This window comes from Elgaria multicarinata, chromosome 11, assembly GCF_023053635.1.
Source record: "Elgaria multicarinata webbii isolate HBS135686 ecotype San Diego chromosome 11, rElgMul1.1.pri, whole genome shotgun sequence".
Classification (NCBI taxonomy): domain Eukaryota; kingdom Metazoa; phylum Chordata; class Lepidosauria; order Squamata; family Anguidae; genus Elgaria; species Elgaria multicarinata.
In genome coordinates this window covers 34,656,125-34,679,267 of record NC_086181.1, presented here as the reverse complement: position 1 = coordinate 34,679,267, position 23,143 = coordinate 34,656,125, and the positions used below count along the sequence as shown (strand labels likewise).

The window sequence follows — 23,143 nt, the reverse complement described above, 5'->3', positions numbered from 1 at the left end:
ATGCCTGGGATCTTCATCCATTTCCCTCTCCAACAGCAGAATGGGAACAGACACAGAAAAATCCATGGGGGTTGTGAAGGGATCTAGACTGGATCTCCTACTGTGAGGTCAGAACACTACCTCTGACCTCGGAGGGGGAAGTCCAGTGTCTCCTCTGGCCCCTGGGATGCTGCCCCCGGGGTCATAGGATCGGGGCCTCAGCCTGTCTAATTTAAGGGATTTGTTGAGAAACTAAAACCCTCTATAAGAGCATTATGATTACATATAAATTCTTGGGATTGGCTGATGGGGGTTAAATTGTTAGGGTAATTCCACATGATCCACAAAGCTGAAATTTGCTACTCATGGCCCTCAATCCATGCAGACTATTTAAATAAACAGAACAAAACACTCTTAATTACTGGAGAAATTTGAACTGAGGTCCATCTCTCCTTTACAATAGCGGGTAAGTTGGACTGTGCAAGTTCTGTTTCTTTTGAAAGAGATTTCCAATAGTGACTGGAACACTTATCTATGCTTGCAGGACACAAGGAGGTCTCTTCAGCAATTCATGAATAAAGGCTCAGTCCCAACGTATTTTTGATAGCAACTCAGACGAGCAGCAGCCCTAGGCAAGGGTCTTCAAGCTGTTTCTTTCCCCATTGCAGCAGACAGGATATGGGCGTAGTGAGGTTTTCTCATACATTCGTTTCATTTCATCCTTCACAGTGTACGCTTGAGGTAGACTCAAAGAGGAATGGATCCAAGGCGCACCTATGCTGGCTGAGCACCAGACTGGCCTATGCCCCTCAGTTTACCTGTCTGTAAAATGGGACAGAGGGGAAATAACCTGAGAAGCAGGTCACACCCTGCTAGGTTTTTCTCCACCCCTCCTCCTGTGCTCTGGTCTGGAGGGTGTGGCATCCAGATACGACAGGTGAACTCCAGAAACACCCCACGGCATCCTCTAAATTGGTCTGAGATCATATCAGAGAGGGATCAGACTGGTAGCCATGAACAGCGCATCTCCCCAGAGGCAGAGGCATGATGCAAACCAGCAATGCTGTCCATCCAAAGATCTTTTCATTGGGGTTGAGGAGAGAAGAGCAGGAGCCCACCAAGTTTTCAATGCCACCAAATTAGGTCTGATCCAGGTCCGGTATGGCCCTTCCGTCCTTGTCCGTCTTACTCCAGCTGCCAGGCTCCTGCAAAACAAAACAAAAACGCTGAGCAAAGCGTACTTAACCATATGGTTTAGGAGAAGGCCTCTACTGAAACGGAAGCCATGTATTTCAGGCTGGGGGCATGGAGAGGTTGGGAAGAAGTCTGTGGGGTTTAGAATGCAAGGCCTTCGGGGTCAGGGAAAGAGAGAGACATGGGAGACATTCTCATCAGCTGTCCTGACAATCAGGGAATAAGGTAGGGTGTAGATATAATAATAAAAGAGGAGGTGTGTCTGTCCGTTCGTCCACACACACTGTAGCACCAGGGCTGTAAAACCTAGACATTTGAAGCCTGGCATACATAATAAGGGGACCCTAGGGGTGTGCACCTTTGAGGTATTTTGTTTTGAAATTGCATTAATTAATTTTAATTAATTTATATATGTCCGTATGGTCGAAGCCTGCAGTAACATCTGCATCCACAGTGGCAGCACGTAGCTTTGCATTCAATATAGTTTGAAGCGAGGGAGATCAGCAGGGCCAGGGGCAGTTATATGCCTGCCCACTCCCTCATGCTGTAGGGCATCCCTCCCACCCCCCATGGCAGGGGACATGCCTAGGGATGCCAGATGATATGGCTCCACTCACATGGGGTGGGCAGAGCTGTGGGAGCTTGATTAAAGCCTTCTCTGTATCGAACGCAGGCCTACGCCAACTGGTACAAAACCAGGTCTATCTGCTACTATATAATGAATCAGCACAACCCAGGAGCCCCTTCCAGCTATAAAGGGTCCAGGAAGGCATCCAGTATGTTCCTTCCGAGTCTGAGCGCCAGGACCTCATCCTTCGGTCTGAGAAACACCCAATGTGGTTTAGTGGAGAAATGCTGGCTTTAGACTCAGAAAATGCCGATTCTAATCCATTCCTCAGCCATGAAACTCACTGGATGGACCTGGTCAAGCTGAGAACAAACAGCCCAGCCTCCATCTTGAAGGTATCATGGGGAATTTTGTTAATAATGGGATCACATTTGCAAAACTGAACATTAAAGGGATGAAAAATGCAGCAGTATGAGCAAGTGGTTTTTGGTTTGAGAGAGACAGTCTCGGGGCATCCATCTCCAACATGATGCCCTCCAGATGCATTGAACTACAACTCCCAGCATCCCCAGATCGCTTTGTCCCACACTCCTTGAAGGCACCAGGTTGGAGAAGGATGCCCGTGGGCGTGGCTGCTGCAGCTGAATTGAAGCCTTTGAACCTGCCCGTCTGTATATCCATTGGGAATCCGAGATCAGGAGGATGAGTGTGTGCATGGGGGGCATGTTACAGCCGGACAGCCACACTGCTTCCAGGGTTGTGAATTGTGCTGAAAGGTCCCTATGGATCCCGTGACTCTCCCATTGCAAGGGTGTCCACGCTTTGAGCACTGCTGCCCCTTACCTGGGAGCGCCGCATTCCGGCAGCTGTCTTCTTCTCTGAGCACCGGAAGGGGAGGCTCTTGCACGCCATAATAAGCAGACCAGGCAAGGGGTATGATCCACTCCTCATAGGAACTGACTTCTGTGTAAACTCCTGGACGGACCAAGGTCCCGCAGCCCTTTCCAAAGCTGGCGATGCCTGCCAAGAACCACTTCCCATGATGGTTGCAAACGAGGGGCTCCCCGATGCCTTCCTAAAAGTCCAAGGAGGAAAAGATGATTCTCTCGGTGCAAGAGGAGCCAAAGAGGGAAGGGTGTGATGTCACCAAAACCAGGTGCAAGGCCTTAAACATACACATAAGGGCACAGGTAATGAAGTAGTCACAAGGGACCGATATCCAAAACCCAACACAACTGGGCTATCTGGCCCTTCTTCAAGGGAAGTATTTAATACTAACAGAAGCTACTCAGGGCCACTGAGTTGTACGTAGTTATAAATATAGGATCAAGACAAGATCTGTATGTAAAGTCCTAATGAAGCCAGTTTTTGCTCAGATGAGCATCTATCAGTGGTGCTCCATACAATGTTCGCTCTAGCTGGGAAGGTGGATTCTTGTGGTTCTAACAATATTGAAGACAGATCCTAGTTCCCAAGAATCGTTTTGGAGCATTTGGGGGTTCCATTGGCTTAGAGCAGCCTTCCCCAACCCGATGCCCATCCCAGTGTTCTGGACTGCAACTCCCATCAGCCCCAGCCAAATGGTGAAGAATACTGGGAGATGTAGTCCAATACATCTGGAAGGGTGGCTTAGAGGAAGGACGGACCAGAGCCAAAACCGCTCAGTCCCAGCTCCCAGTCTTCAAGGGGAGTCCAGCCATGGATTTAAGCGGGACTGTGGACTCTCCTGGCTCAATTCCACTTTGGAATCTGGGCTCCTGAGCTCTGTCCACTGGACTGGGACCTAGCAGGTGGTATGTGGAGACATTAGGTGAGGGGTGGGAGCAAGGAGGAATGACAGAAAGAATCAGTAAGTTCCTCAATGGGACTTCATCAACTATGGGGAAATAGCTGGTTGCTTCCGAGTGTAAAGCTGGATACAGCTAGAAAGAAAGTGTGTTCAGAGGAGGGCAACCAGGATGACCAGGGGTATGGAAACAAAGCCCTATGAAGAGAGACTGAAAGAACTGGGCATGTTTAGCCTAGAGAAGAGAAGATTGAGGGGAGACATGATAGCACTCTTCAAATACTTAAAAGGTTGTCACACAGAGGAGGGCCAGGATCTCTTCTCGATCCTCCCAGAGTGCAGGACATGGAATAACAGGCTCAAGTTACAGGAAGCCAGATTCCAGCTGGACATCAGGAAAAACTTCCTCACTGTTAAAGCAGTACCACAATGGAATCAGTTACCTATGGAGTTACCCACACTACAGGCCTTCAAGAGGCAGCTGGACAACCATCTGTCAGGGATTCTTTAGGGTGGATTCCTGCATTGAGCAGGGGGTTGGACTTGATGGCCTTGTAGGCCCCTTCCAACTCTGCTATTCTATGATTCTATGAAAGCGTCTATTTTTCCTTGAGCATTTCAGCACCACATCAGATGTGGACAGCTCTACAGGGCTGGAGATGGAGAAGCTTTTTCTGATGATTCATCTTTTCCTTTAGGCCAGCTAAGAGCTGTATCTCCATTTGCACGTTAGAAGGGGAAAAGGGTGGGCAGGCCTTGAGGGGAGAGTGACGTGCCCCCTCTCTGGGTTTCCCTTTTTGCCCAGCACCCATTGAATGGGCAGCTGGGGTGGTACTGCCACGCCCCCAAAGCCACACTGCAAAGCCGACGGCCACTTGCCCTGAAGTAGGACGCCTCTCCTCCCCAAAAAGAATTCCCTCCAAAGGTAAGATGGGAGAAATTGATGGGGAAAATGGCTTGTCTCCAACTCAGTTCATAAACCCAGCAGTATTTAGGTGAAGCTATTTTTCCTCCTTAGGTGAATGAAAAGTCCAGATCCAATGCATTTTAATTCCTTTTTTGGGTGAACAGGAAAACCCCAAGCTGCAATGTCCCTGTTCATGAGAAAAGCCCTGCCTGTGTTTAGTCTGCCGACATTGCACTGCCCAGGGGAACTGACCGCTTATGTGTCGGTTCTAGCCGGACAATGTCACACCTGCATCAACTGTCGGCCAGAGCACGCGCCAGCAATGCTTTTACCTGCCCTGATTCCCTGTGAGGCTGTCCACAGTGGGCATAACTGGGCACCATTAAGTTCACCTGAGCAGGAGATGAACAGATGGGACCATGGGTGCAATTGACCGGGAAATTCTCCTGCACAAACCCCACCTAAACTAACGAGTCATGCAAGAAGATGTGCTCCCACTATTGCTCATTTCAGTGGCACCTGTGCAGGAGAATGTGGGAACATCAAAAACAACCTGAGACATCCCAGCGCTTAGCAAAAACACTATTTGTTACAAACGGTGGGAAATCCAAAAACAGATTAAAGTAATACACAAAGAAGCAACCAACTCTGTCTTTTGGGCCTCAGCTCACCCCCATTCTAGAGAGGATGACGTAGCGACAAAAGCATGGGCTGAAAGTTTTGCGCTGCAGCAAAACGGCTGAGAAATGCAGCCGTTCTCTATCAGCCTCTATCTAACGGCTGATAGAGAACAACCTGGTGGATCGGGCCCTGCGTTAGTGAAGGCTATTTGGATGTTTAGCCTCAAGTCCCCACCCATATTGGCCCATTCCATTTTAGAACCATAATCCCGCTTCTGAACCATGTATCTGTTTGAAAATGCCCCTAACCTGAAAGGTCGGGATTGCTTACCTCACAGCGCATGGTGCTTTTAGAGGGTGTGGCACACACCATCTGAGAGGTGATGGGGATCTCACTCCCAGGATTGCTGATCTTGTCATACGTGCAGTTACAGTTCTTGGAGCTGACGAGTTTTACCTCCACGCCACGCAGAGGACTTGGGGGGTTGGTCCCGTCTAGGAAGAGATGGAAAGGCGGTGTTGATTAAGGGTGGGAGCTTTGCTTCAAATCCTGCTATGAATCCCACCTCCTCCTCCTACCCCCTAAGCTCTCCCCTCCATAGCATCAGGGACCTCCACAACTGGAGACAGAATGCTGGGTAAAGTGGGTATAGGCTCACAAAACCCAGGGGCAGAAATCTGCACGTACTTGGAACTGGCTAAACCACCAGAGGTAGAACTAGGTGGGTATGTACCTCCAAGGTAAAGCTGCCTAACAATCCTGAAGCAGGGAGGAAAGGAAAGAGAAAGCAATGGACTTCTCTTGAATTCATATTGATTGGCTCGCTCACTCGAGCGACCTGAAGTTATTTGATCTCGGGTCAAACTTGCTCTTCACTTGTGGTATGCCTTGCTCAGGGTCACACAGCTGCATTTGAAACTCCCTTATTGGCAGGCTGCAAGTAGAGCTATGCATCATTTAGTCCTATGATCTCCTGAGAAAGCCATAGATTCCCTTTACTGAAACCCCCAAAACAGCAAGGGCTAGACCATGTTCCGTAGAGACCATGGGTAAGCACACCAGTGCCTCCAGACGTTTTGGCCTACAGTGACCCTGTTCAGATGACATGCTGAACCATGGTTGTTGAGCATTTTAAGCTAAACATTATGGATTAGCACGTCGTTTGAACCCTTCCTAACCATGGTGGCTGCCTAACCATGGTTTAAACACAGTCACTAACTATTTGCTGCAAAAGGCTTTTCGGCCTAACCATGACTTAGCATGTTGTCTGAACAGGCCCAATGCCCATAAATGCCTGACGACTGACTAATCTGGTAGGGGCTGATGGGAGTTGCAGTCCAAAACATCTGGAGGTTGCCTGCCTTTGCTATAGACTGTGGAGCAGGGATTGGAGACCCTCCCCTTGAATAGGACTAGCTGCTTCTAACCCAGCTCAAGTCGGTGTCTCCAAGGCAAGGGAGCTGCAAGGAGGAAATGGTTCTGGCGACAGAACGTATTATTTATTGCATTTATTTTATTTATTGCATTTATATACTGCCCCATAGCCGAAGCTCTCTGGGTGGTTCACATATTAGCAGTTGACCTTCAGGGCCGGAAGGGTCCATCTTGCCCCCTACCCCTATTTCCTCCTCAAAGCAGCCCCACAGTGGGCCAGGCTAAGATTGAGGCCACGTTGCCTGTGAGGTGGCAGAGCTGCGCCTGGGCTGAACCACTTTGGAGACCAGGCGGGGCCCGACATGATCCGATGCTGCTCCCCATAAAGTCAGCCACTAGAATCTCTTCCCTGTCGTACAATCCAAGGTAGATTTGTACTCGTATATACACGTCACCTTGGTATATGGTTCATGGAGGGGAATGAGCTCCACCCCTTGGGCCGCCATTTTGCGTCTGACTCCGCCTCTCTCCGCCACTATTTTGCACCTCGTTCTGATTGGGGGATGATCTCCAGGTTCTACTAAAAGGCCAAAGCAGACCCCACAAGCCTGAGGTCAGCAGGGGCTGGTGACTCCAATGTCAGTGGGGTGGTGCATCCACTCCAGGTTTCAGTCAGAACTCTAAAGGAGCTCTTCAAGGTGCTTCAGTCAGAGTCCACTGGTTCAAACTGGAACCCAGAGCGGATGCACGGCCCCACTGACCTCAGAGCCACCAGACTCCACTGCCCAGAAGACAAAAGAAACATACGACCTCCTCCTCCTCCTCCTCCTCCTCCCTCTCGCCAACCTACCAATCCTCCGTCCACGGGTCCAACAGGTGGAGCCAAACGGGAGTTTGTGGGTGGAGTATGGGGTGCAGATGGTATGGATGTTGTCGCCAAACACCACGGGGCGGGCCAGCTTCGCCATGGCGATGTCGTAACCCTCCGTCATGTTGACGTAGGCGCCGTGAAGGATGATCCTCTGGAGTGTTCTGTTCTCTTTCCATTTTTGTTCCCCTCGTTCCAGCTGCTCACCCAGCAGCACCTCCCAGCCCTCAGTTTCCTGGCGCCTGCAAAATGTGACACGGGAGGAATTTATTTATTTTATTTATTTATTTATTATTGCATTTATATCCCGCCTTTTTTCCTGCAAGGAACCCAAGGCGGCATACATAATCCTCCTTCTCCTCTCCACTTTATCCTCACAACAACCACCCTGTGAGGTAGGTTGGGCTGAGAGTGTGTGACTGGCCTAAAGTTACCCAGTGAGCTTCCATGGCCAAGTGGGGACTAGAACCCGGATCTCCCGACTCCCAGTCTGACACTCTAGCCACTACACCACACTGGCTCTCGGATGCAAAAAAAAGAAGGAAGGAAGTAAAAGAAGCAAATGTGTACAACTGGGCTCAGTTTGAATCATGGACTTGGGTTGCAAAACTCTGCTTTTCCTCGCATTCATTCATTTGATCCATATTCCGCTTTTCCGCCAAGAAATGGTGCTCAAGGTGGGTAACGATAAGACCAAGATTAAAACAAAAAAGTAAATGAAAACCTTCATGAAAACGAACAAATGAAAAGCACAACAATAAAAGAAATAAACAGCACCTAATCCAATGGGAGGGGGGGTGAGGGGTTTCAGCAAGAGACCGCACTGCAGGCCTGCCTGGACAGAAACGCCTTTGCCTGCCAGTGGAAGAATGGCGACGAGAGAGCAAAGCTAGACTCTCTTGGCAGGGAGCCACCAACGAGAAGGCCCCGCTAAGGAGGCCTCAGATGGTGATAGGACTGAGAGAAGAGCCTGCCCGGAAGATCTTAAAACATGGACAGGCTCGTCTGGGAGAATGTGCCCTTCAGAGAGCAGGGACCTAAGCCACGTGTTCCGGACGGTGTGCTTGTGTATGTGTGCACGTGTGTGTTTTATTTTAGCACACAAAGGGAGGTCTGGCAGGCCAGAATAAAGCGTTCTGGGAGCCAGGACTCCAGAGTGCACTTAGCTATAACAACACAGCATTTCAGAGTTTTCAAAGCACTTCAAAAGTGTTTCCTTCTTGTAATTCTTACAACAACCAGGAAAGGTAGGCCACTTTATCCTCATCCTGCCAATGGAGGGGGGGGGAATGGCTGAGAGGCTGTGGCTTGCTTAGCACCCCCTAATGCAAAACACCCAGCAGAGAAGTGATTTGAAGCAGAGACTCCTCATTTCATAGTTCAGCCTCTTAGCTACTTCACAGCCTCAGCCACTGGACTCAAAAAGGAGATACCCCAAAACCATGCAGAAGCTGGTCTGTGTCACTCAGTGGGGCTCAGTTGTTTAGCACTCATCCAGAAGGTGCTGTGCCTTTTGGTCGGCAGATGTGCCATGCGTTTAACAGCGGTGGGGCAGATGGAAATTCAATCACTGAGGCTTTTCTCAGTGTGGGGATGGAGAAAGCCTCTCCTGTTGACTTTCTTCCTGCTGTTACCCAGCATGCCTCATTCCCCCACCCAGAGGCCACAAGGCAAGGGAAGCCCCGCCCATCCACTCTCTACTCACCCAATGAAGCACTGTGCAGCGGTCACAATCCAGTCCTCCGCGATTAAGGTGCCTCCGCAGACATGCTTGCCCTCGTACCGCAGGCTCACGTACCAAGGCCAAAGGCCGTCAGCCCCATGGCCAGCCGCGTCCTGCTTCATCACCCCACATCCTGAAAACCAGTGCAACGTGTGAAATGGTGCCAACTCCCAACATGTCTGCAAAGACGCCAAGTTGCCTCCCCCCACCCCAAAAGATTAGGGCGAGAGCCAAACCCTATCAAGCTTCAAAGGACGAGAAGGGATTTGCCTCGGAGGCCTTCCCCTGCCCAACTGGATGTCTGTTCATCCTTCCCCTCCAGGTGATGTTGTTGTGGAATTGCTAGAAATGAACCTGGGGCAGAAGAGTGCTTAATTTCTAAAATAAGAGGTTCTGGGGTTCAACATTAGGAACTTAAGGACAGGGACCAAAAATAAAATTGCCAACACTATGATGCCTCTATAACAGGGGTGTTGAATGTCCGGCCCATGGGCCAGATGTGGCCTGCGTGGAATCCTAAACTGGCCCTCTTGAGGTGCCCCAGATGGCCACACCCCCTTCTTCCCAACTGCCAATCATTTGGTGGCTTCCTGGCTTTTGCACGGCTTTTCCTTCATTCTCAAAGGCTGAAATGCCTCTCCTAATGCTCTCTTCCTGGCAGTAAGAACTTTAAGCTAAAAATATGCTGGTATTTTTCATAGAATCATAGAATTGTTGAGTTGGAAGGGACCACAAAGATCATCTAGTCCTACCCTCTGCAATGTGCAGGAAAACCAATTAAACCATCCATGAGTAGTGGCTGTCCACTACAAATACGCTGATATTTTTTGCCCTGCCCCTTTTGCCTTCAGGACCAGAAAGAACCTCTTTGCCATTCAATTCAGCCATTGGACAGAAATAGGTTCAACACCCCTGCTTTAAACAAATCTATGGCGTGGCCAAGGAGGTCGAGGGAAGGAGGCGGTAAAAAGATAAGGAAACGGCAAAAAGAAACTTGCAGCAAGAAACTTGTTTTGGACACGTAGGCTGCAAAATAAGGCATCCACAATCATCCTGGAGAAAGAGCCATACCTGTGCATATGTCCTTGTCGGTGGTGCTGGGCCGGGGCCCAATTTGATCGGCGAAGGCGGCGTCTTTGACGTGACGCTGGATCCAGCCGGTGTAAGATTTTGTCTCGGTCAGGATGGTGGGTCCGTAGAACTGGCCACAGCCCATGGCGAAGCTCATAATCCCTGCCTGGAACCATTGGCCGTTCTCCAGGCAAACCAGAGGGCCCCCTGAATCACCCTGGGGTGGGAAGGAAAGATTTAAATCACCCATATACTGTGTCGTGTATATCCCAGAACTTCCTTTCGGTAAACAGTTTGACTTGGGCCTCATCTACACCAAGCAGGATATTGCACTATGAAAGTAGTATACAAGAGGCAGGAGCCACACCAAGCAGGATATAGCGGTATGAAAGAGATACATGGGCTCAAGTTACAGGAAGCCACAATCCCTCTGGACATCAGAAAAAACTCCCTGACTGTTAGAGCAGTATGACAATGGAACCAATGACCTAGGGCAGTTGTGGGCTCTCCCACCCTAGAGGTATTCAAGAGGCAGCTGGACAGGCATCTGTCAGGGAAGCTACAAGGTGAATTCCTGCATTGAGCAGGGGGTTGGACTCGATGGCCTTATAGGCCCCTTCCAACTCAACTATTCTATGATTCTATGTATCAATTGGCCCATACCGCTCTAAAGCAGTAGTGTGGCTCCTGCCTTTTATATACCACTTTCATACCACTTTCATAGTGGAATATCCTGCTTGGTGTAGATTAGGCCTTGGTGAGGAGTCGCACCTTGGCCACCTTGTGGGAGTGTCGATTTGCCTTCACTGACGTCTTTGCAATACTAAGTCTACTTGCAAACGTAGAAGGCAGACAACACACGTCTCTGCTGCTCTGCGCTCTTACTGTGAAACCTCCTAAATCCAACAGGACTAATTTCTGCTCCAATGTCCATAGGATTGCAGCATTATAATCATCGTTCTCTCTGACTGTTTTGTGCTTTGCCAGTCCCAGCCAGGCAGTGATGGGGTGGACATATATAGTGCCCCCAGAGAGGGGGCACAGAGCTTTGGCTATGGGGCAGTGTATAAATGTAATAAATAATAAATAAATCACCAGCTTTTCACCACTGGAAACCTTGCCCAACTGCCCTCTGGAGTCTAAGGTTTCATCTTAGCTCAGAAGCACCCAGACTCATATCTGCCTCCATATGGGCTAGAAGCATGCTTTAAAAACCAACACTTTCATCCAATCCTGCATGGGGGAGGAGAGGGCCTGTATTCTCAGCAAGACACCCCTCCCTCGACAGTTCCACACCCATCTTTTGCTGACCTTGCAAGGCCCTCTCTCGCGGCTGGGAGTCAAGGCACAGACCATGCCAGGCAGGGCAGGGTTGACAATTCTCCTGTTTCGTAGGTTGCTGTAAATGCAATTGCAGGTGTCGATGGTCAGGAGGTCCATGGGCATCTCCTGGAGGGTCATGGGGTTCGGCAGGGTGACTGGAAGGCAGGAGAAGAGGAGATGAAACATACAGATGGACCCACAGGTGGACAAAGAGACTTATACGGGGCTCCTCATGGCCTCTCACCCAGAGAACTGACCAGGTCTACACTTGCTTAGCTATAGCAGCACTGCAGCATCTGCTGTTCCCAGGCTATTTCCTGCGGCCCACCAGCTCCCACTCTGATCCCATCTCCTTCCAGAGTAAGGGAGTGAAGCCAGACGTATCAGCTGGCCCCTCCTGCCTTGGCCTGATCCCATACTGGATTGAAACCTTTGAGCTTGATCATTTGCCTGCTTATCGTCTCCTCCCAGATGTCCCTGCCTGGACCCTAAGATCAGCTTCAGCCCTCCTTCTTTGAGAGCCCCTGCCAATGGAACGGAGGCAGGGAACATCCAAGAAGAGGGCCTTTTCTGCTGTGGCACCCCGGTTGTGGAATGAGCTTCCTAGAGAGGCTTGCCCGGGGCCTACATTGTGCTCTTTCTAGGCTAAGTGGAGACTTTTTTTTTAAATTACTGGCTGGGTAATACAGAGTTGCAGGACGTTTTATCACGCACAAGATTGCGACTTCAGTTCTCTTCTTCTTTTCTAAACTAAAGAAATGCACCATGCAAATGCTTTATCCTTTCCTCGTACAGCAGATGCTGGTACCCCTTAATCGTTTTGGCTGCCCCCCTGATCATTTTATCCTGCTAGGCCCTCCTGGGTGCCCTAAATCAGACGCTCCGGGTCTAATGAAACCACCATCTGGATGACGAACATAGGAATCCATTGTTCCATCTAAGCCAGCGTGATCTATTTTGGATGGCTGAAGGGCCCACAGGTTCCTCCCCTCTAACCGGGGTGTGTGTGTGTGTGTGTTTCTTTCTCACTCACCATCCGTGGCGATGTCTCCCCAGCCGCTCAGCCAGCACTGCGTCCCAAAGGCGAACTGGTGGTTGGCGTAAGGCAGGCAGATGGGCGAGATGTCACGGCTGTAGCGGACGGGCTCAGCGAGGCGCACCAGAGCAATGTCGTGCCCTTTCAGGAAGTCGACGTAGTCCTCATGGGGGATGATCTTGGAGATATTGAGCTCCAACCCTTTCATCTGCCCACCAGTCAGTTTCACCCGTCCCAGTGTCACAGTCCAATCTGCAGGGCAGATTTCATTTGAAAGCCTGGAGGGGGAAAACATGAAAAAGAGAGAGGATTTTTCTCCCTTTCATACAAAGTAGGGTATCTTAGGGCGGGATAAGTCCTGGAGCAGGGTTCAGCAACTTGCAGCCCTCATGTTTTGGCCTACAATTCTAATCAGTCCAAGCTAACATAGTCAAGGCTGAGGGATCATGGGAGTGTTGCTGTTGTTGTTGTTATTTTCAATTTCTATACTGCCCCATAGCTGAAGATGTCTGGGTGGTTTACAACAATTCATAAAAATACAAGAGCATTATTTTATTGTTGTTTTATTATGGGTTTAATTTTTGTGAACCGCCCAGAGAGCTTTGGCTATTGGGCGGTATAAAAATGTAATAAGTGTTGGAATCCTGGAATAGGATCCTGGTTATGTTTCCATTGATTTGCTAAATGCTGAGGAGCTGGAAGAATCAGAAGACTCAGCAGAAAACTTAAAGGTCAACATCGCACCTGGACATTGAGTGTTATAATTGAATAATTGGTAAACTGATTGTCTTCAATTAAGGGTTGCAAGCAGTTGCATCATTGTACAGACAGTCTATAAAAGTAAATGTATTTTCATGTATGTGAACCAGAAATGATCAGAATCACTCAGAGATGTATCAGAGCTGTATTGACTGACCGTTTGTAAGTATTTGTTATCTGTGATTGCCATAACTAAATTATATTTTTATATGCCAGTAAAGGTTTGTTTAAACCAATTCAAATCTCAGTCTTAATTAGTGTCTTTGCTGACTTAGCTAGAAACCGTTGTAATACTCTGCTACAAAGTTATTAGCCATAAGCCTAGTCTGTGCAATAACTAATGAAATTAGAAAATCTCCCATAAACCTCAATCATAAAACCTCAACAATAAGTAAATAAATAAATAGCATTATAAAGTACAACTTATCAAAAACAGTCTAATTTTTTTTAACACAAAAAAATTAAAATGATGTAAACAGCTAAAAGCAATAGACAAAAACATCTGCAGGGCAGAATAAAAAAATTTCAGGCAATTGAGATCTTTTCCCTCTCTTGTTTTGTGACATATCAGCGCCTTCCGCTCTTGCTGTTTCTTCGAAACATCTGGAGGGCCACCGATTGCCCACTCATGCCCTAAAGTCTACTAAGTGGGAAACAGCTGAGTATGGACCCCCTGCTAGGGATGTTGGAGAAATTTGGGGAAAACTCACTGAGCTTTCATCCGCTTGGCCCCCTCCAGAGTTCAGATAATTTCCTGTGAGTTGGTTGGACTCAATCTGCATCAAGATGGGCCAGTTTGCAGACTTTAGTTTATAATAATAATAATAATAATAATAATAATAATAAGCCGCCCTGAGATCTTATTGATATAGGGCAGGATATAAATGTTTTTAATAATAATAATAATAATAATAATAATAATAATAATAATGAAATGTGTGCAAATTGCAGCTGCTATTTGCATAATCTGTGCAAATTTCAGCCATACTTTTTGCAAATTTCAGCCACAATTTGCACAAATTTCTATTTACGCGAATTAAAAGAAGCGGAAAAGGTTCCTGGATTCTGGGGGGAAAACTGCAGCTTGGCTCAGACCAGCTGAGTTTGGGATGCCGTGTGAAATCCTGCGAGCCCAAAAAGGGCCATATTTCCTAGCGCAGATATCCCTGCCCCTGGCCTGCTCATTCTTCAGGCCAGCACAGGGCTCCTCTTTCTACCGTTCATGGGATGCTTTCCCCCCCAAACCCTCCCCAGGGGAGAAACAGAGGGTGATGGGATGTGTGAGGGCAAACAGGGAAGAAGGATGGTTCTGCTCTAAGACCCAGTGCCAAGGGGGGTGGGAAAAGGCATTCCATCTTCACTCACTCAAAAAAGCAGTGGGCAGCCGTCAGGACCCACTGATCGTTGATGAGGCTGCCCCCACAGAAGGGCTTCCCTTTATGCTGGAGGCTGACTTGCCACGGCCACTCGCTACGCTTGGCATTCGTTCCGCCCGCCATCCGGGTGACGGGATTTTGACGACCGCATGCTAGTGCTGGGGAAAGAGAGAGAGAGAGAGTCAGGAGATCAGAAAACACAGCTCCTACACAAATAGGTGTTATGAAGACCCATCTACACTACAGACGTACAGTGTAACCCTATAGATGTTTGTTCAGAAGCAAGTGCCACTGTATTCACTGGGGACTACTCCTTAATTCATCCCTGCCTGATGATAATGAAAGCTGTACTCCAACACATCTGGAGGGCACCAGGTTGGGGACACTTGCCTTAATAAGGGCACAATCTTATGCATTGTGAACCGCCCAGAGAGCTCTGGCTATTGGGCGGTATAGAAATGTAATAAATAAAATAAAATAAAATAAACGCACGTTTAGACAGACAAAAGGCCTAAGCGTCCAGCATTGAATTCCCTTTTCATCACAACAGTTTAAGCTGCAGGAGCCCTGCCCTCTTTTGTATCTGGCCATGCTAGGGGCCAGATACAAATGACACCTGCTGAAATCCCCTTTTCTATACAATTGGAGCCCTGTCCCCCTTTTATATCACCCTAATTAACATTTATTAATTATTTTATTTCCATTATCTGCCACCCCACTCATAATTCCCTATTTCCTTTTTTTTTTGGTTTAAAGATTTTTTTTAATTTTCAAAACAAAACCAACTTAACACAATACAAGAAAAAGAAAAGAGGGGGGGAATCAAAACTTATACAAAGTTAAAAACACACATAACACTTAAAACATTTCCTATTTTCTCTAAATTTAGCCACAAGCCTGGATTTTCCCACCAGTACTCTATTGCTCCCTGTTGTAATGCAAAACATTTTGGAGGTGGCTTTATAAATATGGGACATCTTGTCCATCAGCTTTACAAAAGACTCTATAAAAGTTCAGGGCACATACCTGGTGCAGATGATCCTTGATGAAGCCCTAGGCAAAAGGAAAAACAATAGTTGAGAATGTGTATGTTTCCTAGTATGGCAAACCACTATCTGTTTGTTACACAAAGCCAGCAGGAACGAAGACAGACTCAACCCTCAGCTGGCATTCTTTGAAAATGCAGGTTTCTAGTTGTCAGCATGTGTAGTGTTAATTTTACTTTCCTCACAGGCCACCATCCTTTACCAGAAAGTGTCAGGGCTAGTCCATATGAGTATGTATATCATATGATTCCTCTACGCTTTACGACCTGCGGCGGAATGAGTAAATTTATTCTATTGAAAAATTGCATAAATTGCATTCTGAGCAATTACCCAATTCAGATCTATAAATCATGGGGAACACACACGTACGTATGTAGGAGCTACACAGTCAGAGCACAAAAGGCAGTTTCCAGGATCTTGCAATCACACCAAATCCCAGTGCTCTCACAACACTGATTCACCCCGTGGGCATTTGCTTAAATTGCCCTGTTTAGCTGGACGCTTTGAGCAGCCGCGTTTGATCTGCAGCAATTTAAAAAGCAGCAATCGCTAAGCCGTGGCAAGTTTCCCTACATATCAAGCTACAGTTAAAAGCACAAGAGCCAACCCAGGATAGTCTGTTTATTTAGGGTGACCCTATGAAAAGGAGGACAGGGCTCCTGTATCTTTAACAGTTGTATTGAAAAGGGAATTTCAGCAGGTGTCATTTGTATATAGGGAGAACCTGGTGAAATTCCCTCTTCATCACAACAGTTAAAGCTGCAGGTGCCCTGCCCTCTTTTAAATCTGGTCACTCTAGTATAGCTCCTGCAGCTTTAACTGTGGTGATGAAGAGGGAATTTCACCAGGTTCTCCATATATACAAATGCCACCTGCTGAAATTCCCTTTTCTATGCAACTGTTAAAGATACAGGAGCCCTGTCCTCCTTTTCATAGGGTCACCCTATGTTTATTTCCCCCACTTCCTGGCAGAATTAGATCTTGACATGCCTGAAGTCCTAAACTATGGGCACATTTAGACCAAGCGGGATATTCCACTATGAAAGCGGTATATAAAAGGCAGGAGCCACACTACTGCTTTATAGCGGTATTGAAGTGCACTGACAACTATTGGGGCCCATTGACACATATCATATACCGCTTTCATACCACTATATCCTGCTTGGTGCGGCTCCTGCCTTTTATATTCTGCTTTCATAGTGCAATATCTTGCATGGTGTAGATGAGGCCTAAGTCAAGTTTAAACAGCCTGGTAGCATTATTCCCCTTCCTGCCCCCATATTTGTTATTCTACCAAAAAGGATGATGAAAACGGAAAGAGTAAAACTTCATCTTTGCTTAAATACTTGGCAAAGAAGCAATGAAAATTGCATTTGGATTGATCCTAATTTGAATATCACAACTTTTGGAGATCCAGTGGCATGTGGCTGGTCGGCTGATGACACTTCTCCCCGCCCATCCAAAAGCACACCCTTTCCCGGCCCCTTAAAGCTTAATGATCTTTTGCACAATCACCAGAGGAAATCCTGGTAAACAAGGCTCTCTAGCAAACAGTGACTCAATGCCTGGCCCCCAGGTCAGACACCTGCAGCAACATTTTACCCAGGCAAAGGTTTCCCAACCAGGAGGAAACTATTATCCTATCCCCGTCTTCTTCAGAGTGGGCTGCAATTGTTTGCCACGTACACAAGGTCAACATCCTTCATCCGGATCACTGCCAAAGATGGTCTAAGTCTTACGCACATAGTAAAACGACACGGTATAAAACCTTCTTGAAATGATACAGTTGATTGCACTGCTTCTGGCCGTGGGGTTGGGGTTGGGGTGAGGTGCCATTGTTTTAACTTTGTCCCAGATGAAAAGACAAACACAGCTCCCTGCAGGTTAAAAATCTAGCACTTAAGGGAAACAGATTCAATCTGGTCCAATCAAAACCCTGATGAGCTTCCTTTGTCTTTGCAAGGTGCTTTAAAATTATGATTCCCTGCTACTCTCTATTTTGCATTCCCCCCCCCACACAATTAGAAATCAATTGTAATTGATCAAGAATCACTGATTTGGTATGATATGAGGTGGGGGCAAGTTATATGCAGATGTGTGTCCTAATGGGCCCGCACCTGGATTTTTCTAAGTTCCTCGCAGTGCTCCTAATTCCCCCATCTGTAACTTGAAGCAGTACATATGCTACCACCTCAGGGGTCTTCCTGACTGCCTCAGCGGCATGTGTAAATCAGGTTTTCCTCAGGAATTAGAACCGGGGCTGGCTCCAGGTTTGAGACGTGACTGGGCAAAAAACCCTTCAGAGAGCCCCTTCGTACGCAGATGGATGAGGCCCCTCAGGTTTACCTGGTAGTGGCAGCAACACTCCAAATGTTGCTGGGAGTTGCTATTTTAATTTCCCACAATGCCGTGGGCTGCCATAGAGGGCCTGGCTTCTGTAGCCCAGTGGTAGAGCAACTGCCTGCAGAAGCTTCCAGCCCCCCCCCCTATATGGAGGTGCTTTGGCGCCAGGAGGCACCTTGCACCTGCATTTACCTTCCTTCCCAGCATCTGCACAGGAAGGAAGGGAAATGTGAATTTTCCTGCCCAGCGCCTCTGAAAGGTTTTTTTTTTTAAAAAAAAAGAAACCGGGGGTGGGGGGAGGAAAGGATTCGGGGCATCCCTCCCCCCTTAATTTTTTTTTTTTTTAAACAGCCCAATCTGCGGAGCTCCACATATTCAGATTGGTGGTTGCCCGATCCTCCCAAACAGATTGGGGGTTACCTGGTCCTCCCACATTTATATTTGTTTCTGCAGATTTAGAGCATAAAATTAAAAAAGCAAGGGGGAGGAATGGCACTGTTCCTCTCCCCCCCCCCCATTTTTATGGTGGGTTTTTTTGTTGCTTTTTTTGCTTTTTTACAGCCCGACTTTTTTGGAGCGGATTTTCCAGGGTTTGCCCCTGAGTGGCTTCGCATTTGCGGCTGCGTCATCTGTCTGAAAATTCTAAAGTGCACATTTACAGCAGTGTAAACAGCCATATGGACAACCCCCAGGTTCGGTCCCTGGCATCTCCAGGTAGGGTGAGGAAAAAACCCTGCCTGAAATCCCAGAGACCCACTGCCAGTCAGTGTCGACAATATTGAGCTAAATAGACCCAAGGTCTGGTTCAAGATAAAGCTGCTTCTTGTGTTTCTATAGTCTCACTACAGAACATTGGGAGATGAATCAAAATGGCTGACTGTGTGGAGGCCACAAGGCAATTGTCAGTGCTCGTGAGTCCTTACAAGGCCCTGGGCCTCTGGCAATTGCCTTAGCGTGCCAGATGTTGGTGCCAAGCTTAATTAGAACCCCTCCTCATTTTTCCACTAAGTAATATTTATTTTTTCTGGCAGGAGCTGTTTGTGCCATCAGCCCGAACTGAAACTGAGCCAAGATGGAGAGAATCGCAAAGAGACGAAAAAGCCTTTCTCCTCTGTCAGTACGTTGCCTGCCTGATGTTCTTTCAGAGGTGTGCCAAACGTTTAGTCAAAAGTGAGAGAGAGAGAGAAAGGAAAGAATAGAAAAGTCATCATCCTGTTCCTTATCGCAAAAGGGAACAAAACTATAATGTACTCGCTCATCATAATTAGCCTCAGTACAGGAGGGCAGACAGCTGGCGCCCTTGGCCACACCTTGGGCCTGTTCTGTTCCCTGGAACAAAATCCTGGAATTGCAACCCCTCCCTAGCAAGACTTTTTACTAAACGTTCTGGAGCAGCCTTCCTCAACCTGGGGCACTCCAGATGTGTTGGACTGCATCTCCCAGAATGCCCCAGCCAGCGCTGGGGCATTCTGGGAGTTGTAATCCAACACATCTGGAGCGCCCCAGGTTGAGGAAGGCTGTTCTGGAGGGTCTGAGCTACACCACCTTTGACTCCAGGGGCTGAAATTTTTAAAAGCAGAAAGCCTAAACGCCCTTCCTCCGAATGCCAGATCCGGAGAGGGCGTGACAAGTAGGAAGAGCACTCTGCATGCGTTTGGGGAATGGCTTTTTTATTGGCATTTCCCACACTGCTGGTCTGAACTCTGGTATTTAAAACAGGTTGTACAGCTAAGCCGCGTTGGGGGGGCGGGGGGGGGGGGCGGGGAGCAGCCTCCTTGGCTACATGACCTTTTCCAGGAAGAAAGTCTGGACTCTCATAAAACACCAGGTGGGGTCACATTCGTTTGGCACAAAGCCAGGTTAGCACTTTGGGTTTCTCCTCATCCCCAGACGTCTTCTGACAAGGGGCTTTCGGGGAGAAAAGAGATTGGGGAACCTCATATATAGGAAGAAGAGATTGGGTAATCTGCCCTACATCTTGGAGAAGTTTGCTCTCTTGATTTTCCTGAAAGAAGTTCTGTTGCCTTCAATGACTGCACAGCAAGGCTGAAATTCAACATATTCCCCCTGTGAGTGGAGACTGTACCTGTTGAATTTCTGACCATTAAATACTTGTTAATGGCATAATGTAGCCGTCTTCCGTATCTATAATGGCCAGTACAAAATGAGGTGGGATGGGGTGATTCCAGCTTGTCCCTATATAAGTCATCCAATTGGCCGCTAAGCAGGAGAAACTCCTATTCGTGGGAAGTTTTATATTCAGGCGGAACTTCATGCTATCCAGTCAGCCATGATGAACTTCAGTCCCATTGGTTTCAATGGGAAACTAAGTGCGATGAACTTGGTCTGGATTCAGCCTATAGTAGCGAGGATCGAGGCTGTCCCCTGACAAATTCAACAGGGCAGTATGGAGCACCATTATTGCGCCTCCATACTAGGAAAAGGTTTATCTGTTGAATTTTTGGATGTCAGACAGATGTTGAAGACACAACAGGCCCAATGAAGAGGAAGAGTGGTAACCATAGTTATCAGATGGCAAGAGTTTAGATAAAATGCGGGAATACTAACGGAAGATGCGTGCTTTGAATTACACAGCTGGATCTGGCGCTGGAGGGGACCAACCAGCACAAAAAGTTGCAGCGCAGGCTGCCGGAGTCCCTCCACCTCCACCCCCAGTCTTTTCCTTCCCACTGTCTTAGGGATTCTCCCTTTTGTCTCTGGTGCATGAATCAGAGGACGGACGATCTCTCCACCACAACAGCCACAGCTGCTACACTTGCCCTTGCGCCAGCTCCGTTACGACACACCGATTAGAGGAAGTGCTTCCTTCGCACAACTCAATCCTTCCCAAACTTTGTGCCCTCCAGATGTGTCAGGCTACAACTCACGCTGCCTGGGGGTGATGGAGGTTGCTCCAGGTTGGGGACAGCTGCAAACAGGGCTCAATTCCACCCCTCCCCAAAAATGACAGACACTGCAGCTTTGACCTAGGAGGAATCTACATGTCAATCGAAATCAGAAGCTCTTCCTGTTTATCTCCAGATTTTTCTTGAAATCACTTTGGTCTGCCGTCAGCACCCGAAGCAAGAAAAGTGAAGTAGACGGCAACTAAAACCCCGTGGGTGGACTCTGGGAGTAGATCTGAATGTTCTCAAGCCTGTGTGAATGGGCTTGAGAATGGGAGAGGCTTCTTTCCTGCTGCTTTCCTAGCTCCCTGCTGCTGCTGCTGCTGCATTCCCATGAATGAGAACTGCAGGCTAGCTACTCTAACTGGGAAAGCCATTTACTTTGCAATACTAGAGGCTTTATGGATGAAAACAGCAGGCTAGCTACTCTCTGCCTGGCGAAAGTGACCACTGCGCTATTCTGTAGGCTAGGAATAGCGCTGCAGCGCTTTTACGAAGGAGAAACATGGACCAGATCATCTCCGTGGGGGAGACTGTGCAATTGTGGAGGCTAGGAAGAGCGCTGTAGTGGCTTTATGAATCAGAAAGGCAGGCTAGTTACTCTGACTTGTGAGAGTCGTGCCGATGGGAAGAAAGAGTGAATGGGCAGAACGAAGGGACGCCCCCATCCCTTGACCGCAGCACTGCCACGTCACAGCTGTGTCACTGCCCCCATCCCTCCGCACACCCAGGATTTAACTGTGGAACCGCCTGAGAGCTGCTTTAAGTGAAAAATATGGACTAAAAGGATTTTCAGGAAACACAGCTTTTCAAGAGGGAAGCTGATGGTTGGCTGTGTACTGGTGATAACATCACGTGTCTCAAAGGGCCTCAAACTGCTCCCCCCACACACATTAAATCACTGGTGTACATTGACTCTTAGAAGCCCCCACTGGCACCTCTTCCAGACATTGCTGATCCTGTTCAAAAGGCTTTAGAACGGAATTTACAGGATATCCTATTGCAGGTTGTACCCAAATTCACAGCACAGACAAGGAAGGCAATAGCTTTGGGGCTTAATTGCGGCGGGTTCGTGTTGGGCCTCTGGACCCTTCCCGAAACAGCCTGAAACCTAGTTTCTGAAACCAGGCATCGGCTGAGACTGGCTTGCTTTATACCCAGGTGTTGCCAGAAGATAAGATCGTCAATGAGCGCAGGCACAGTGCATTCCTGTGATCGGTACAGCCATAACTTTCCTGATAAAAGTGACAGATCTCCTGAGTTTAAGCCCCAGTGTCTCTCGCTGTGTGGATAAAGCACTGCATCTGTCCATATTCTCTCCCCACTTCCTATTTATTTATTTTTCTGTCTGTGTGTATGTCTCAAATGTCTCTCTGTCCATCCCTTGCCCATCATAGAAAGCCTTTAGCTTGCTCATCCATCCTGTCTATATTTTGTCCATCATACGCCTTCCTGTCTACCTGTTCCCAGAGGGGTAGAGTTGCCTTAATTTAATGAGAATCTTGTGACACCTTAAAAAATTGACGTGTCTACTATGGCAGCAAAAAAAAAAGCTTTCATGGACTAGAACTGACTTCATCTTTCTCTATCTGTCTAGCTTCCATCCTGGCTTTTGTCCTTGCCCTGACACTCTTCATCCATCCATTCTTGGAGAGCTGAAGGCACATCTCCACCGATCCCTACAAACCTATGAACGTGTCCAATCCTGGATCCATCCTCACCCGACCACCCACTTGCTGTGCCAGTGTGCCAAGAGACTCACCCATAAGGACCAACAGCAAAAGCAGTCCGATGCTGGCAAATCTTCTCATCTGTCCTTCCATCCTTGTAGGTCTTCTTCTCGTCTCTGCCTGCTCCCTGCAGCCCATGAATTTTATATACATCCCAGGCCCTGAAGCGGGAGGAGGCACTTCGGGTCACCCCGCCCCACCACACCTCATCAGTCTTACACAATGTGGCATTTTTCTGACTGTGTAAGCAGAGTTAGTCATCTTGATTCCTGTGGAACTCTGCATGCTTTCATAGGTTATTGATAACATCGGTCCTGCTGACCAGGCAGAAAGGCAAAATTTAACGTAAGGCATCTTTTTCCTTGACACAATAACAGTAATAATAATTTTAAAATTATTTATTTCTTACCTGCCTCTCCATCTGGATCAAGGTGGGAAACAACATTGAGTACAAAATACATAAAACTGATTAAAACATATAAAACTAAAACATTATTAAAATAAAACTAATACATTATTAAATAATGATGGAT

General features: G+C 47.8%; 1 protein-coding gene across 1 annotated transcript; it reads right to left on the bottom strand.

The window, feature by feature from the left end:
• Positions 1–1,164: 1,164 nt before the first annotated feature.
• PRSS53 (serine protease 53) lies at positions 1,165–22,895 on the bottom strand. The gene is given in 13 exon segments (XM_063136912.1): positions 1,165–1,184; positions 2,585–2,816; positions 5,386–5,530; positions 7,240–7,539; positions 9,003–9,153; positions 10,092–10,308; positions 11,403–11,569; positions 12,448–12,728; positions 14,575–14,743; positions 15,612–15,638; positions 22,643–22,775; positions 22,777–22,859; positions 22,862–22,895. Coding segments are annotated over 13 exon segments (1,959 nt in total).
• Between the last annotated feature and the right edge of the window lie 248 nt (positions 22,896–23,143).